The following is a 16,505-nucleotide window of genomic DNA, read 5'->3' as shown; positions in this document are numbered from 1 at the left end:
GCCGGAGGCCATGGAGAAAAAGCAAGCGGGATTGAGCCGCGCATGGATTTAGTGCGGAGAATGTACTCCCCATCACCCACAGTCCTGAAAATCGGGGGTGTTCTCCCTCCCAGGCGTCCCCTACGTGGCTGGAGCAGGAGTGCCCTCTCCCCGCGCCCTCTGGGGTCCAGCACTCTGCAAAAGGAGTCCTGAGAAGCTCCGGCCACCCTGTGTGGCCTGACCCAGGCTCCTGTCTCCCGGTGCCTGGTGCTCCTGGGCCTGAGGCCGAGCAGCAGTAGTCGCAGAAATGGGGACCAGATGACTGGTGCACAGTGGTGGTGACAAGTTCAGGAGCACAGCGGGGGTTGGGTGCAAAGTGGCAGCCCCAACTACTTAGGACAAGAACGAATAGCTGAGCTCAGCGAAGACAGACCCTTGAGGCGCAGGCGCAAGGCACCAGGGTGATGGGTTTATTTCACGTTCTGCTTGCCTGCTGTCAGAAGGGAGAACTCAGGGTGGCCTGGGATCCTCCGGGCTTAGGGAAGAGAGTCGTCCTCCCTCCTCCTCTCTCCAGAGACCCTGTCATGGTCCTCTCTCTGCAGCCCTGGGCCCGGCCCTGTCACAGCCTGGGCTGTCCGCCGTGGGGTATGGCCTTGCCAGGGGCTGGGTCAGACTTGCACGTCGCCCACATCCAGAATCCAATGAAGAAGAATTGGCTACACACTACCCCCACCACATACACCAGGAAGAAGATGTGGTCAGCAGCCTCAGCCCAGCTCCTTCTTGACCCCTTCACTCTGGGAGCTTCTGGTGGGGGAGGAGGCAGGCAGTGTTTCAGGGCTCACCCAGCATGCTGGCCCAGAGCAGGGGGGCGAGCCCCGGGGGCTGTCAGCCTGTTTCTCTCCCTCCCTTAGATTTACAACCCGTGAATGTTGGGGTCTGGCCCATTCCAGGCCATCTTGAGCTGAAGAAGCACCCTTATACAGAGGCTCCGAGGGGTATAGGGTTATCTCAGGGAGTCTGAAGTCACCGGGGCCCTTAGGGAAGCTACCCTTGCTCCCTGCTCCATACCTGTGTCTTCCAAGGACAGACATGGTGGCGCCCAGGAGCAGTGGAGCCGGCCGACGGAATGCACGGAGCCCCTAACCAGCCTGGTGACCCCTGGCCTCAGCCCTACGTGGGCAGCCTGTCCGCTCTGCCCCTATCGGACCTGCTCCTGGCCTTATTCCTCCCTCTGCCCCCGCTCCAGGAGGGGGCCCTGCCCACCTGCAGGATGCGGTCCTGGGTCCCCACGGTCCTGCTGCTCTCCTCTCGGGGCTGGGCTGAGGTTGCCCCCGGCCGGCAGCGCGGCCAGCAGCACGGTCTCCATGGTGCTGACGGACAGCAAGAGCAGCAGCACCGTGAAGTAGTAAACTGGGGGCGGGAGGGGGTGGGGAGGTCAGGGCCAGGTCTGCACCCCTCGTGCCCCAGGAGCTGAGCAGAGCCCCCCAGGGGCCGGGTGAGGGGCGCACGACTTACTGAGCAGCGGGTTGCAGGAGGAGGAGCTGGGCAGGGCCTGCACCAGGGAAGAGTGGAAGACAAGGTAGCCCAGCAGCAGGGTCACCTTGTAGGCGATGCGCTCGGTGGCCCGGAGGGGCAGCAGCCCCCCGCACATGTCAGCCAGCAGCAGCGCCTCCCCAGGTACCAGCAGAGCTATGACAGCCTTCAGCGCTGTGTTCTGCAGGCGCAACTGGAAGGAAGGAAGTCGGGGCTTTGTGGGGGGGGGGGTGCATGGGGGGCTGGGCAGCTGAAAGGTGGCACCGTGGCCTCTTGACCACAAGCTTCACACCCCCATCAGCCCTCATCAGCCACGTTCCAACTCACCGTCACCTGGAAGCAGGGCACCAGCTGCTGGGGTGGGACTTGGGTCTTCAAATCCCGAACTACGTATTCCCTCTTGACACTCACGATCTCGTTCACTGCGCGGGCCCGGAACTCCAGCTCTAGCACTGGAAGGGGGGGCAGGGGAGAGTGGGGAAGCAGGAAGGAGTTGCCCCTGGCCCCGACTCTCTCTTGGGAGTATGCGGCAGGGACTAGCCGGCATCCAGGGCTGATGGAGACTTCTGATGGTGGCTGGGGGCAGACCGGGAGGTGAACGCGCTCTGTGCCTGGGCTGGGCAACACCCCACGTTCTCTCCAGCCAGGGGAAGGGCCTTCTCAGATTCAGAGGTGAATTTTCATTGTAAAACTAAATGCACTTGGCCCCGCTTCTTGGAGGGGGACGTGGCCTGGATTCATCGCCCAGGATATCCTCTCACACCTGCAATATTAGCCTCAGGGCGGGCAGCAGCTGTAGTATTTCCCAGGGGGGAGGGATGTGAGGCAAGGGTGGGGGTTCTGGGGCAAGCTGGACATCACCCAGGGGTCTGTGGGATATTTACTGGGTGGCTGCGGTAACCTTGGCCTCTAGGCTTGACAAAAGCGGCCCAGACACTGCAGTTTGGACCTGGCCGTTGAGGGCAGCTGCCGGGGCGGGGACGGGGGCGGGGGGGGCCGGCGCGGAGTCAGGGAGATTTGGGAGGTGCACGTGAGAAGCAGGCTCTGCTCTAGGATCTCCTCAGCTCCCCTAAGCCTGGGGTGGACACAGGCTGGCTGCCCGCATGTCGGATGTCCACTGGAGGCCAGAGGCTCCCCCTCCCCTCCCCTCCCCGACCCCACCCCCCGGCTCCTATCCAGTCAGCACCAGTGTTGCTGAGAGCGTAGAAGCTGAGGTTGCAGTCGCTCTGGTCCCTGGGGAAGTGGAGGAGCTCAAAGTCACAGTTGGTCTCCGTGGTGAGGGCCAGGTACAGGATGACGTGGCCGTCGGGGTCCACTCGGGCCCGCGGGCTCTGGTCCTGCCAGTCCACCCAGAGCCTGTTGGTGGAGGGAGATAGCACAGCAGGAGGCTCAGCCGCTTCTCAGAAGGGGGAGGTGGGGGAGACCCCAGCCTAGCCCAGCTGCCCTCTCCTGCCATCCCGGTTCCAGAAGGGTGAGGGGGACACGAGGCAGTGGGGTGTGCCTGTGGTCTGGCAGGGCCACCGGGGAGGGGGACAGTCACTAAGGAGGGCCCCCTGGCACAAGAACCCTCGCCTCACTTACGCCTCCTGAATAGTGAGTCCCGGAGTCCAGAGCGAGTCCCAGGGCAGTGTGACTGCATGCTGCGGGTGGACACTTGTGTTCCAGGCCAGACGACTGTCCAGCCAGGACTGGCGACAAAAAGAGGCCACTAAGCCTCCCGCTGCCATATATATGCAAGCCACTTGGCTTGGCAGTTTCACGAAGACCGGTACTTCTGAGCTGGACAAAGAGAAGTTTCTCCCACCCCACCTTCCCCAGCCCCCGGGCGCTTACCAGCCGAAGCAGCAGCATGGAGGACAGTGTGTACCGCAGGATGTCCTGAGGAAGGGGGCAGTGTGTCACCCGGGGGTGGGCGCTATGGGACAAAAGGCAGGAACCCCCACCACTGGCTGGGGCTGTCTTGGCCCATCCCCGGCTCAACACCTGGGCCCTATTCCCTCCGTGGCTGGAGGACACTTACCACGTTAAATACATTGGACACGAACACCTGCACATCCACGAGCAGGGGCGCGCTCCCATTGTTCGGAATCTGGATGGTTTCCTGAACCTCCTGGGGCCAGTTGAAGTCGAAGAAGGATGGCCAGGCTGAAGGGTGGAGGTCAAGGTCATTTGGGTGGGTGCCCTGGGGTCCAAATCGTAAAGCTTAACGACTTTACACTCTCCACCTACCAACTGTTTGCGAGCGAAAGCCACGCCCCTGGACCAAGGGCCCGGTGGTGCCGAGCCTGAGGAAGGCCAGATGGAGCAGCAGGGGCTGCAGGGCCATCATCAGGGGCTGCATGGAAGTCTGGATGGAGCAGCAGAGCCTAAACTGCAACCTCAGTTTCAGTTGCTTCTCTGGGGGACTGGGCAGTTAGAGGCAAGTGCTCTGTGCAAGGGCTCTGGGGCCTTGGGGCTGGCATCCCAACCCCAGGGTTCCGCAAACACCTGAAGACAAAGCACAGGGCCCAGCCCCGCCCACCCTGCACCTGCCTAGGCTTCCCTGCCCCGCTCCATTTCCACCACCTGGAAGTTGCCCCATTCAAAGACTACCAAGCGGACCAGGCAAGCACAGATTCCCGCCCCCCCCCCCAAAACACACACACCTTTCCCCAACTCCATCCTTCCGATCTGGGCAGATGCCATAGGCCTTCCTGTGTTTCTGCAGCGGGTGCTTGCCTGGTCAAGTATTCAAGCCCTAGCCATAGTGCTCTGCACTCAACATTGTGAGATCCGTAAGCCCGTAAGCCCTTTTTTTTTTTTTTAAAGATTTTATTTATTTATTTATTTATTTATTTATTTGACAGAGAGAGACACAGCGAGAGAGGGAACACAAGCAGGGGGAGTGGGAGAGGGAGAAGCAGGCCTCCCGCAGAGCAGGGAGCCCGTGGGGCTCGATCCCAGGACCGTGCGATCATGACCTGAGCCGAAGGCAGATGCTTAAGGACTGAGCCACCCAGGTGCCCCTGAGATCCGAGATCCATAAGCCCTTGAGAATTTTCCTGCATCTCCTCAAACACTGAACTGATTGCATGCAAAAAGCCTTGAAAGGGTCAAGAACTCCAGGAGTTGGGCAAACCCGGGGCAGGGTAGAGGCTAGCTCATGAGCAGAGCTGTAGCATTCCTGCTCCAGCACCGGATTCTCAGCTGTTCCAGCCCAGCGGTGCCTTAGAACTGCTCCTGGGTACCCTGGAGGAGGACTGGTGGGGGTGAGGGGCGCCTTTCCTAGCCCAGCAGAAATGGAGACCTGACCTCTGACAGCTGTAGCGAGGGAAGGAAACCCCAAGGCTGAGAGTGGGTGGGCACCAATTGGTCTGCAGACACTCAGAAGGGACCAGAGAGAGCCGGGAGCAGGGAGGGTCCCGCCACTCGCTGGCGCGCGAACGTTACTAGGAACACACATAGTGTCTGCGCCTGGCCATCGATCCACTTATCGAGTAGGCTTAAACACTCTGCCTGCCTTTGTCCCACGCATAGGTGGCTACTGGTTCGCTGATCTATATATACCCAGTGCCTCTGGATGGCCACGTGCAGGGAAACTTGGTCGTCCTGCGCTTCCCCGTCTCAGGGATTTCCAGGGGAACTTTAACTTGGCTGCCTTCGGTGCGGGCCACCCTCTTTCCCTGTGGATCAGCAAAGCACCTTGCACCCATCCACCCAGAGGCTTCAGACCACGGAACTTCGTAACCATGAGATATGCCAAGACACAGCGCATGATTGCACGTGAAAAGGTTTGGTATTTTATTAACAGATGAAATTCCCTCCCTGATCCCCCAACCTCTGACTCCAATCCTTTAACACCAAAAGCATACTCGCTACGTGTCCTTAGGTCGCATCAACTGTCGGGTTGCCACTGGGGGCATTTTGGTCCCGCCAGGACGGGCCGGGTACCAGGCTCAAGGCCGGGCTGCTGAGTGTGGTCAGCACAGGGGCGGAGGTCCCGGCCGCCTCGCTCACGTGCGTCACGTCGGTGGACTCGCGCTCCAGCACGCTGCCGCCGCGGGTGCCCGGTGCCGAGGTGCACACGCGGCCTGAGGCTCTACGGGGGGCACGGCGTAGCAGACCCGCGCAGATCTTGCGGAAGCCCTTGCGGAAGTGCTTGGAGACCAGCGCGTAGACGATGGGGTTGACACAGGAGTTGGCGTAGGAGACCAGGTGTGAGAGGATGCGCAGCGCGTAGGTGGCGGGCGTCAGCGGGAAGCGGCCGAACCACACGCAGAGGATAAGCGCGTGGTGAGGCATCCAGCAGAGGCAGAAGAGCGCAGCCACGGTGATGATCATGCGCGTCACCTTGCGCTTGGCGCGCCGGGCGCTGGAGCCGGTGGCCACCGGGTCAACGGTGCGCCAGAGGTAGCGCAGGGTGCGCGCGTAGGTCAGGCCGAGCACCAGCATGGGCAGCAGGTAGCTGAAGACAAAGGTGCAGAGGTCCATGGCGCGGCGACGAGGCGCGCTCCACGCCGGGTGGCACACAGTCAGGTTGGCCAACTGCGACTGGCGGTAGTAACTCAGGTAGGGTCCGGAGAAGAGCAGCGACAGCCCCCAGATGAGCCCGATGGCAGCCAGAGCGTTGCGAGGCGTGCGCAGCTCGCGGGAGTGCAGCGGGTAGCGGATGGCCAGATACCTGTGGGTCAGGCCAGGAAGGGAGACGGGTGAACAGGTGGATTGGCGGGGGTAGGGACGGACCCTTACACCTCGAACCCCTCACCCTCTCTCGAGGAAGGTCCCTAGCGCACGGTGGCACCGCACTCCCCGTGAGCAGCCCAGACATTCTCAGCTGCTTTGAGATGTGGGGCCGGGCGGGCAGCATGAAAGGCGCAGGTGCAGGCCACTCATCTGCTCTTCCCGGGACTGTGGCCACAGTCACACTCCACCCGGGAAGGCACCCCAAGGTCGAACCGGCTTTGGGGCTCCGGGAGGCTGTGATTACCCACCGGTGACGGTGCCGGAGAGGTAGGACCCAGGCGCCTTGAGGCCCTAGCGGACAGCCTGGAGACACCGGAAGGTACCGTGAGGGAATTCCTTAGAGAAGCCGACGCTCTATGGGTCTCACCAGCGCTCTCGGAACCGAAACACTGCCCGCTTCAGTGGAACTGGGAGGTACATGGGGGAGGTGGCCTCATCTCGCTGCCTGTCCAGGGAAGGTCAGGAGGACTTGGGGGTAGAGGGGGGAGGGGAGATACTGGAGTCGGACCCAGATTTCCTCCCCAGGAATCATCCAGGTGTCCTTCCAAGCTCCAGCGGGGAGGATAGAGGAGACCCTCCCGCGTTCGCCTCTCTCTGGGCCTGGGGGTGGGGGTGGAGGGCGGGGGTTGGGTCTAGGGAACCTCGGGCGTGTTCGCTTGAACTCTGGCGCGGGTTCTTCCTTAGGACCCAAATTCCGCAGTCCGGACCAGAGGCGACTGCCCGAGCAAACCGTGGCTTCGAGGCTAGCGAGGTGGAGGCGCCTACGTTTGACGCCAGGAGACAGACCGTTGGCGCCACGCACACGATTAATGGGTGGGGAGACTCTGAACAAGTCACTTCTGAACTCGATCTCATCTGTAAATTGGGCACAGTATTCCCTTCCGTCCTTCACAGGGGCACCGAGCTTCACAGGGGCACTGAGCTCAAGCGAGAGGAAGCACGCAAAAACGCAGTGGGCCCGGAAACGCGGCGCTTTGTCAGGCGCGGGCGGCGCTGGAGAGCCGAGGTCTGCAGCGTGGAGCCACGAGGACGCACCTAACGGAGGGGACACCGCTCTCCCCTATTCTTATTCCCCCTTTCCTCCTCCACTCCAGCTTGCCTTTCACTCTCTCACGGTCCCTTTGCCTTCTTAGTGTCCTCTTCTACCCTCCGCGCGCCCCTCCTGGAGCCTCGAGTCCCGCTCTCTTCTTCAGCACCCCCCCCCCCGGGTGCCTGACCCCCCGGGGCCGCGGGCGCGCGCGCTCACCGGTCCAGGGAGACGGCGGCCAGCGTGAAGCTGCTGGCGTACATGGTGAGGAAGATGAGGAAGTGCACGGCCTTGCAGAGCAGCGAGCCGAACACCCAGCCGTCCAGGGTGTAGATGGTGGCCTGGAAGGGCACGCAGCACACGATGAAACACAGGTCGGCCACGCCCAGGTTGAGGATGAACAGGTTGGTGGTGCTGACCGCCTGGCCGCCGCGCAGCAGCACGGCCAGCACCAGCGCGTTGCCCACGGCGCCCACCAAGAAGATGAGCGCGAACAGCGTGGGCACGATAACGGCCTCGGGCTGCCAGCTGGCCCTGCCGCCCGCCTCACTCGCGTCCTCGGCCCCGGCGCCAGCCGAGCCATTCATGGCGCCCCCCCACCCCCCCCGAACCCGAGGCTGCCCGGGTTCCCGCCGCCGTCTGGGTTCTGGCGAGCGCGCAGCTCCCGCGGCTCCAGCCGCTGCGGCGTCCAGCGCGAGTCGCGGGAGCTGCAGGCGGAGCGAGTCTCTCCTGGCTGGGGCGGGAGGCGGGGGTGCGCGGGGGGTCAGGGGGAGGAGCGAGCAGCGGGCCGCGCTGGGGGCAGGGCTGTGCGGTGGCCCACCCCGGGGACGGGGGCCGCGCCCGGTGCCTGCTCTCCCGCCCGCCGGCGTCGTCGACGCGTTCCGGCCCCCCGGAGCCGGTCTGTGCCGCGCGACGCGGCGAGCGCGGGAGCGGTGGAGGGACCGACCCCTGGGGCCCGAGTGTGCGCCGCCGAGCCCGGAGTGCCCGCCCGGGGACCACGCATACCTCTCCCGCAGCCTGGCCGGCGCGCCGGGCCTCCCGGAGCAGGCTTGGGGGGGCGGGGGCGTCCTCAGAAGATTCCCGAGCGGCCCCTAGGGGTGGCGGGGAGGTGACAAGGGGTGGAGGTGGGCGAGGGGCCGCGGCTTTCCTCAGCTGGCGAGGCGGACGGCACTGCCGCGTGCTGCGCGCCTCCTCTGTGTGCCGGTCGCTGTCCTTGTCGTCGGGCCGCCGTCTCTTCAGTACTGTGGGATCTTAGTACTTTCTGGGAGGGCTCTAGTGAGCGTGGAATGAGATGTGTGGCCTGAAGCCAGTTAATTGAATCTCAGTGATTCAGATTCCTGTCTCCCGGCCCTAGTCCGATATCCAAAAAGGGAAAACATTAAGGAAATAGCAGAGTCCCAGGAGCATTTTCCTGCATGGCCCGGAGGGTGTCTAGGTTGCAATAAAACTTAAATAATTGTTTCTAATTTTGGCAAATTAAGCATCAAGCGCCTGTGACTCGGAATCATTGCTGTTTCTATAGAATGACCCACATCCCGCTCCCAGTTCACTGGTTCTGAAAATCACCACCTTCTGCCACTGTAGCTTGATCTCTGCCTCACCTTTTTTTTTTTAAGATTTTTATTTACTTATTGAGAGAGAAAGAGAGTGATAGAGAGCATGAGAGGGAGGAGGGTCAGAGGGAGAAGCAGATTCCCCGCTGAGCGGGGAGCACGATGCGGGACTCGATTCCGGGACTCCAGGATCATGACCTGAGCCGAAGGCAGCCGCCCAACCAACTGAGCCACCCAGGCGCCCTCTGCTTCACCATTCCCTGCCCTGTTCATTGGGTGCCAGTGTGGAACATTCTTGTTCCTCTCCACTCCCCACCCCCCACCCCAGGATTTCAGCCCTGAAGCCCTACTCTTATTCCTTTGGGCAGGGAAACCTTATCCACACCCCTGCCCTGCCTGCCTGCCTATTCACTGCATAGAAAGGTAATAGCAGTTCCTATTTATGAGATGCTTGCCATTCATTTATTCAGTAAGCATTCATTAAGCACCCACCCCTTTCCAGACATTGTTCTGGGTCAAGTGAGCTCTAGAAAGATCAAGGCTCTCTGTGAACTTCCCTTTAGCAGAGGAGACAGACAATAAACATAACTCAAGTAAGTTATTAACCTATTACAAATTGATAAGTACTTGCAGGAAAAATAGATCAGGGTAAGAGAATTGGGAGTACCGTGGTAGTGGTGATGGTGCAATTTACTTTTTTTTAAAGATTTTATTTATTTATTTGAGAGAGAGAGAGAGAGAGAGAGAGAGACAGAGAGAGCACAAGCAGGGGAAGCTGCAGGCAGAGTAGGCAGAGGGAGAAGCAGGCTCCCCGCTGAGCAGGGAGCCTGATGCAGGACTCAATCCCAGGCCTCGGGGATCATGACCTGAACCAAAAGCAGACATTTAACCAACTGAGCCACCCAGGCACCCGTGACGGTGCAATTTAAAATACAGTGGCCAGAGGTACTGGGGTAGCTCAGTCGGTTGAGCATCTGACACTTGATTTCAGCTCAGGTCTTGGTATCAGGGTGGTGAATTCAAACCCCACACTGGGCTCCACGCTGGGCACTGAGCCTACTTATAAAATAAAATAAATAAAATAATAAAATAAAATAAAATAAATAAAATAAAATAAAATAAAATAAAATAAAATAAAATAAAATATAAAATAATAAAATAAAATAAAATAAAATAAAATAAAATAAAAAAGGGTGGCCAGGCAGACCTCATTAGGAAGGTGATATTTGAACAAAGACTTGAAGGAGATGAGGGACCTAGAGTAGAAGATATCTAGGGGAAGAGCAATCCAGAGAGGGCAGTCAGTGCAAAGATCCCAAAGGAGGAGTGTGCCTGTGTCCCTAAATGAGGAAGCTCCTATGGCTTGAGTTGATGAATAAGAAGGAGATTGGCAGGAGAGGAGGTGACAGGCATGATACGTAGGGATTTTTCCATGGCAAGGAATGTGGCTTCTAGTCTGAGTGAAATGAGGAGCCACTGCAGAGTTTTGACTAGAGGACAAACACCATCTGACTTGCCTTCTAAAAAAAAAAAAAACAAAAAACTTTAGTGAAATATAATTCCCAAATCATACAATTTACCCAATGAAAGGCTGCATTTGGTTTTTAATATATTCACAGTTATGCAGCCGTCACCATAACCAATTTTATTTTTTTTAATATTTTTTAAAGATTTTTATTTATTTATTGAGAGAGAGAGAATGGTAGAGAGAGAGCATGAGAGGGAAGAAGGTCAGAGGGAGAGGCAGACTCCCTGCTGAGCAGGGAGCCCGATGCAGGACTCGATCCTGGGACTCCAGGATCATGACCTGAGCCGAAGGCAGTCGCTTACCAACTGAGCCACCCAGGCACCCTATTTTTTAAATATTTTATTTATTCATTTGACACATAGAGAGAGATAGTGAGAGCGCACAAGCAGGGGGAGCTGCAGGCAGAGGGAGAAGCAGTCTTCCCGCTGAGCAGGGAGCCCAATGCGGGACTTGATCCCAGGACCCTGGGATCATGACCTGAGCCGAAGGCAGACGCTAACGATCGAGCGCCCCAGGAGCCCCAGTACTTCATTGCTTTTTATGGCCAAATAATATTCCATTTTATGGTTATACCAATTCTGTTTAACCATTCATTTGTTGATGAACATTTGGGAGACTTTTTTTTAAGATTTTATTTAGTTATTTTTTTTTTTTACAGATTTTATTTATTTGTCAGAGAGCACAAGCAGGGGGAGCGGCAGGCAGAGGGAGAAACAGGCTCCCCGCTGAGCAAAGAGCTTGAACCCACAACTCCAAGATCAAGAGTCTCACACTCCACTGACTGAGCCAGCCAGGTGCCCTGAGCCTTATTTCAGATTTATTTTTAATTGTGGTAAAATACACAAAACATACAATTTACCATCTCGGACTTTTTAAAGTCTATGACCCAGTAATATTAAGTATATGCAAAGGCGCCGGGGGCGCTCAGTCGGTTGAGTGTCCAGCTCTTTGGTTTTGGCTCAGGTCATGATCTCGGGGTCGTAGGACTGAGCCTCCTGTCCGGCTCCGCACTCTGCAGGGAGTCTGCTGGAGATCCTCTCTCTCTCCCTCTGCCCTCCCCCTGCTTGCACTCTCTCTCTCTCTCTCTAATAAATAAATAAATAAATAAATAAATAAAGTATATTCACATTGGTGTTCAACCAATCCCCAGGACTCTTTAATCCTGCAAAATTGAAACTCTGTATCCATTAAACGATAATGAATATTCCCCATTTCTCCTGCCTCCAGCTCCTGGCAACCACCATCATACTTTCTATGAATCTGACTATAGTCGATACCTCATACAAATGGAATCATACCATATTAGTCTTTTTGTGACGGGCTTACTTAATTTCGCACAATATTTTCAAGCTTCAGCCACGTTGGAGCTTGTGTCAGAATTTCCTTCCTTTTTAAGGCTTAATATTATTCCACTGTATGAATATGCCACTTTCTGTTTATCCCTTGAGGGCCACTGGGTTGCTTCTATCTGTTGGTTATTGGGAATAATGCTTCTATGAATGTGAATGTACAAATACCTCTTGGAGACCCTGCTTTCAGTTCTTGTGGATATACACCCAGAAATGGAATTGGCAGATCAAATCATAATTCTTCAATTTTCCAAAGAACGGTCATACTGTTTTTCACAGTGGCTGCGCCATTTTACATTTGCACCAAAAGCACACCAAGGTTCTGATTTCTCCATATCCTCACCAATGCATGTTATTTTTTTAAACAATAAAATTATTTTTTTAAATTCTTTTTTCTATTCTTTTTTTTAAGATTTATTTATTTTGAGAGAGTGAGAATGAGAGAGAGAGAGAACGAGTACATGAGAGGGGGGAGGGTTAGAGGGAGAAGCAGGCTCCCCGCTGAGCAGGGAGCCCATTGCGGGACCCGATCCCGGGACTCCAGGATCATGACCTGAGCCGAAGGCAGTCGCTTAACCGACTGAGCCACCCAGGCGCCCTCTTTTTTCTATTCTATTCTTATTCTTTTTCTTCTTCCTCTCCCTCTGCCCCTCCCCCTACCTGTGGGCTCTCTCTCTCTCAAATAAATAAAATCTTTAAAAAAAAAGTAACCATCCAAAAATAAATAAAAAATAAAAATAGTAGTCATCCTAATGGGTGTGATAGTTCATTGTGGCTTTGATGTGCATTTCCCTAATGATTAGTGATACTGAGTAGAGACTTTAAATTGCATTTTTTTTTAAGATTTTATTTATTTGAGAGAGAGAGGGGGCCTGCACAGGCATTAACACATGAGCAGGGGGGTAGGGGCAGAGGGAGAGGGAGAAGCCGACTCCCCACTGAGTGAGGACTCCATCTCTGACCCTGGCAGATCCCAGGACCCTGAGATCATGACCTGAGCTTAAGGCAGACACTTAACAGACTGAGCCACCAGGTGCCCCTAGATTGCTTCATTTCGTCTTCATAAAAACCGTCTTAATTGGTTATCCCCATTTCACAGAGAAGGGAAAAGGTTTAGAGCGAGACGAAGTTCTTCGCCCAACTTCTCCCAACCAGTAAGAGGGGACCCAGGATTGGAGAAACAGGACTCAGACTCCAGAGCCCACTGTGCCGTATTGCAGAGGAAATATTCAGCCTCCCTCGCCTCCACACTTCTCCCTCCTGAACTGCTGGACTGCTAGCTCCAAAGTCCAGAGACATAGGTCCCCAGCAGTCCCAGAAGTTCCTACACCGGGTCTCAGCTTGCTGACCCGACCCCGCCAGCGATTCCTCCGGCCACGGCTTTCTCAGGGTGGGCCCCAGACGACGGCGGAGAGGCGATTCCCTCACAGGTGGAGTGCTTCATGAGGGTAGCGTGGGAACCGCATCTCCCGAGTATCCAGGGAGGTAGACACCCCGAAACCCAAAGTCCTTAGCCAACCGCCCCCGCCCTCTGTGCTTGGGACGTGAGCCGGATCCCCCGTGCAGGGATGCAGGAGGTGGGAGGAGGGGGGTGCCCATCTCCGAGTCCTCCGCCCTCGGTGGACCAGAAGAGGGGTTGCCCGGGAAAGATCTCACTAGCTCGGGTCTCCCCGCGTGAACGAACCCTCAGCCCCGCCCGCCCCGACTCAGGAACCCGAGCCCACGCGCAGGCGCGCTCCAACAAGTGGCTCCTGCTGGCTGGCCCGGCCGTCGGCGGTGGAGTCCGCCACTATCCCGTCAGGCCGTCGGGGCAGGCCTCGCTCTCTTCCGCCTCCGTCGTCCCGCCTCCTCTATCCCGTCTGGCTCTGCGGCGCTGGGGCAAGATGGCTGCTGAGAAACAGGTTCCCGGTGGCGGCGGCGGCGGCAGCGGGGGCGGCAGTGGCGGTGGCGGCGGTGGACGCGGTGGCGGAGGAGAGGAAAATAAGGAAAACGAACGGCCTTCAGCTGGATCGAAGGCAAACAAAGAATTCGGGGATAGCCTGAGTTTGGAGAGTATCCTAGAGTAATCAGGCCTAACTCGCAATGACTACGTGTCGATATGCAGGGCCGGGAGCGGGAGAGGCGGCGGGTCCCGGCAAGTCCCGGGCAGGAGAGGCCGAGGGTTGCAGTTTCTCTCGCCCTTACTTTCTGGCACTCAGAGTTACAGGGTCTGTTTTTCGACCGGTCTTTTATGGCTTCTCATTCGCTTTGGAGGCTGGGGAACGTTCTTTTCTTTCAAGCGGCGCCGGGATATCGGGCAGATTCCTGCAGTTCCCCGTAGTTGCCCGTTTGGAGGGCTGGTGACGGGGATGACACTGTGGCCACCCCAGTGAGCTGGGCTGGCTTAGCATCTTGAGTCCCTGAACTGAAGAGAGGAAACTGCAGTATTGACGTTTTAGCTTAATACTTTTGTCTGACAGCTGTTGGAGAACGGACAGTGAAAATTACAGTTTGAGGCTTTGGCAGGGGAGGCAAAGATTGATTGCTCTGAGGAAGAGCTTGTTGCCCATTTTGAATATAAACATAGCTTAACATCACTTGTATTGCTTTCTTAATAGCCCTGTAGGCATTTTATCTTGTTGAGAGTCGTTTAGTTGATCTGGTGGAATGGATCTGTAGTTTTCATCAGAGTGTATCACAACTGAGTGCCTGAGACACTAGTTTGTGGCTTTTTGAAATGAATAACAAACGGAGAAGATATAGGTGAATTTCTGAAATAACACATTTAGCTTGACGTCTTAATGTCGTTTACAGAGGATTGGAGTTTCACTTTTGAACTGGTGATCTAGTTCTAAATGGATATTAGAATGCCTTGATTCTTTACAAACCTTACAGCTTCTTATTCCTTTTAGTTGTTGAAATAGTGCTTTTAATGTTCGATATCTTAACATGTCTGTAGAGGAGCATTGAGGAAACTTTAAAAGAGAACTAAAATTGTAGATAAAGGTCACTGGGCTTCCCAAAGTATGGTACATAATCTTAAAATATTTTATGATTCTTAATACAGAGAGTTTGGTCAGGGTTTTTTCTTTAAAAGAAGAGCTGTGGCCTAGTTTGGTTGGCATGTGCTAACCATAGGCTCATGCCGCAACACAGCTGTTAAGGAAAATTAGATTTGGCAGATGTAGGAAGTTACGCAAATAGAGGAGTAGTACACGTCATTTATAACCTGAATCTGCTTGAATGAGTAAAATTCTGGGTCCAGGTGTAAATCAGTGAGAACCATCCCAGTTATAATCAGTAGTTAGAATCCAGCAACTTTATTTAAGCTGTTAGATTTCAGTAATCCTCAATGGCTAATACCTCGTTTTTTTAATTTGAAAGTAACAGTTCAGGCAATCAGTTTTTCTACTTGCTTTGCCCTGTCCTATGACAAAATAGCTATTGAAAATGATTACGAGAGATTTCAGTAATTAATGTACTAAGCATTTCAGAAATGTTTTAACATGCTAACAGACGAATGGGAATATGTTTTGATTTATTTGGGTTCTTACCATTGTAAGCTTTTCCTTAATCTTGGCTCTAGTTCTTCAGATTATTAAGGAATCCCAGCAGCAGCATGGTTTACGGCATGGAGATTTTCAGAGGTATAGGTTAGTATCATGTGTAAGATGTATGGAAATTATTGTGGAACTTTCAAACTTGGTTTGCTTTTGTTAATATCCTACTTATTTTGCTGTGTCAGAAAGTATACTTGGAAAGTCTGACTCTGAACTTATATTGAGTCGTCAAAATGTACTTTTCAAATTTAAAATTTCACAATGAATAAAAGGAGCCAACTTTTTTATCCATTTTGCCTCACAATATTGCAGATACGTTGGAGGTTTCCACTGAAAATAGCAAGCAGTTACATTAATAATTTTTTTTAAAACTTAACCGTATTGTCAGAGTCTTGGTTAAATGCAAGGTTTTCCATTTATGTATGTATGTATGTATGTAAGTAAGTAGGTAAGTAAGCAAGCAAGCTGTGTGTCTATTGTGGGATTTGAACTTGCAGCCCCAAGATCAAAAGCCGCATGCTCCACTGACTGAGCCAACCAGGCACCCCATATAAGGGGAATTTCTATGATATCGTTATAAGTTATTGGTAAACTCTGAAACAGCCTTCAAGTTGGAAAACAGATTTAATATGACTTTTTTTAAAGATTTATTTATTTATTTTGAGAGAGTGAGAGAGAGCACATGAGAGGGGGGAGGGCCAGAGGGAGAAGCAGGTTCCTCGTTGAGCAGGGAGCCTGATGCGGGACTCGATCCCAGGACTCCAGGATCATGACCTGAGCCGAAGGCCGTCGCTTAACCAACTGAGCCACCCAGGGCCCAACAAATTTAATATGACTCTTAAAAATAGAATAGATGCCTAATGTATAATATAGTTCAGTACCTTGGAGGCAGAAATACCCAACCTTTATTTTTTATTTTTTTTAATATTTTATTGACACAGAACGAGAGAGAGACAGCAAGCACAAGCAGGGGGAAACGGCAGGCAGGGGAGAAGCAGGCTCCCCGCTGAGGAAGGATCCTGATGTGGGACTCGATCCCAGGACCCTAGGATCATGACCTCAGCCGAAGGCAGCCGCTTAACCGACTGAGCCACCCAGGCGCCCCCCAACCATTTTATATTGAAGGTACAGGCTTTATGGGTGCCTGGGTGGCTCAGTTGGTTAAGCGACTGCCTTCAGCTCAGGTCATGATCCTGGAGTCCCAGGATCGAGTCCCGCATCGGGCTCCCTGCTGCTCAGCGGGGAGTCTGCTTCTCCCTCTGACCCTCCCCC

The 16,505-nt window shown here is 54.8% G+C and overlaps 4 protein-coding genes across 4 annotated transcripts in view; 1 reads left to right on the top strand and 3 right to left on the bottom strand.

Annotated features, from left to right (window-relative positions):
• The window catches only part of LOC113939299 (60S ribosomal protein L35a-like), a 426,207-nt gene that overhangs the window by 322,222 nt on the left and 87,480 nt on the right, over positions 1–16,505 (bottom strand). The window lies entirely within an intron of this gene.
• Positions 506–3,841, bottom strand: ZACN (zinc activated ion channel). Its single transcript, XM_027625112.1, has 9 exons — positions 3,745–3,841; positions 3,536–3,660; positions 3,349–3,393; positions 3,097–3,203; positions 2,702–2,871; positions 1,843–1,967; positions 1,498–1,708; positions 1,246–1,392; positions 506–786 (listed from the first exon to the last, which is right to left on the bottom strand). The coding sequence occupies exons 1-9, from the start codon at positions 3,839–3,841 to the stop codon at positions 599–601; spliced, it is 1,215 nt and encodes a 404-aa protein (XP_027480913.1). The 3' UTR covers positions 506–598.
• Positions 5,380–7,851, bottom strand: GALR2 (galanin receptor 2). Its single transcript, XM_035724427.1, has 2 exons — positions 7,484–7,851; positions 5,380–6,175 (listed from the first exon to the last, which is right to left on the bottom strand). Exons 1-2 carry the CDS (start codon positions 7,849–7,851, stop codon positions 5,380–5,382), a joined length of 1,164 nt encoding a protein of 387 aa, XP_035580320.1.
• The window catches only part of SRP68 (signal recognition particle 68), a 32,213-nt gene continuing 29,271 nt past the window's right edge, over positions 13,564–16,505 (top strand). The window contains exons 1-2 of the mRNA XM_027625098.2: positions 13,564–13,746; positions 15,260–15,326. Of these exons, the coding sequence (XP_027480899.1) occupies positions 13,578–13,746; positions 15,260–15,326 (236 nt within the window). The 5' untranslated portion in view covers positions 13,564–13,577. The remainder of the gene's footprint in view (positions 13,747–15,259; positions 15,327–16,505) is intronic.

The sequence above is a fragment of the Zalophus californianus genome, chromosome 16, assembly GCF_009762305.2.
Source record: "Zalophus californianus isolate mZalCal1 chromosome 16, mZalCal1.pri.v2, whole genome shotgun sequence".
NCBI lineage: Eukaryota > Metazoa > Chordata > Mammalia > Carnivora > Otariidae > Zalophus > Zalophus californianus.
The sequence above is the reverse complement of the archived record's forward strand: the minus strand, read 5'-3'. Positions and strand labels throughout refer to the sequence as shown.

Bases quoted from the DNA above. Each gene is read 5' to 3' on its own strand.
- ZACN (XM_027625112.1), bottom strand. From the start codon at position 3,841: ATGGCCCTGCAGCCCCTGCTGCTCCATCTGGCCTTCCTCAGGCTCGGC. The intron at 3,204-3,348 runs GTAAGCGCCCGG...TTTTGTCGCCAG, and splicing joins CCATGCTGCTGCTTCGGCTG to TCCTGGCTGGACAGTCGTCT. The intron at 1,393-1,497 runs GTAAGTCGTGCG...TCCCGCCCCCAG, and splicing joins CTCCTGCAACCCGCTGCTCA to TTTACTACTTCACGGTGCTG.
- GALR2 (XM_035724427.1), bottom strand. From the start codon at position 7,851: ATGAATGGCTCGGCTGGCGCCGGGGCCGAGGACGCGAGTGAGGCGGGC. The intron at 6,176-7,483 runs GTGAGCGCGCGC...CCTGACCCACAG, and splicing joins GCCGCCGTCTCCCTGGACCG to GTATCTGGCCATCCGCTACC.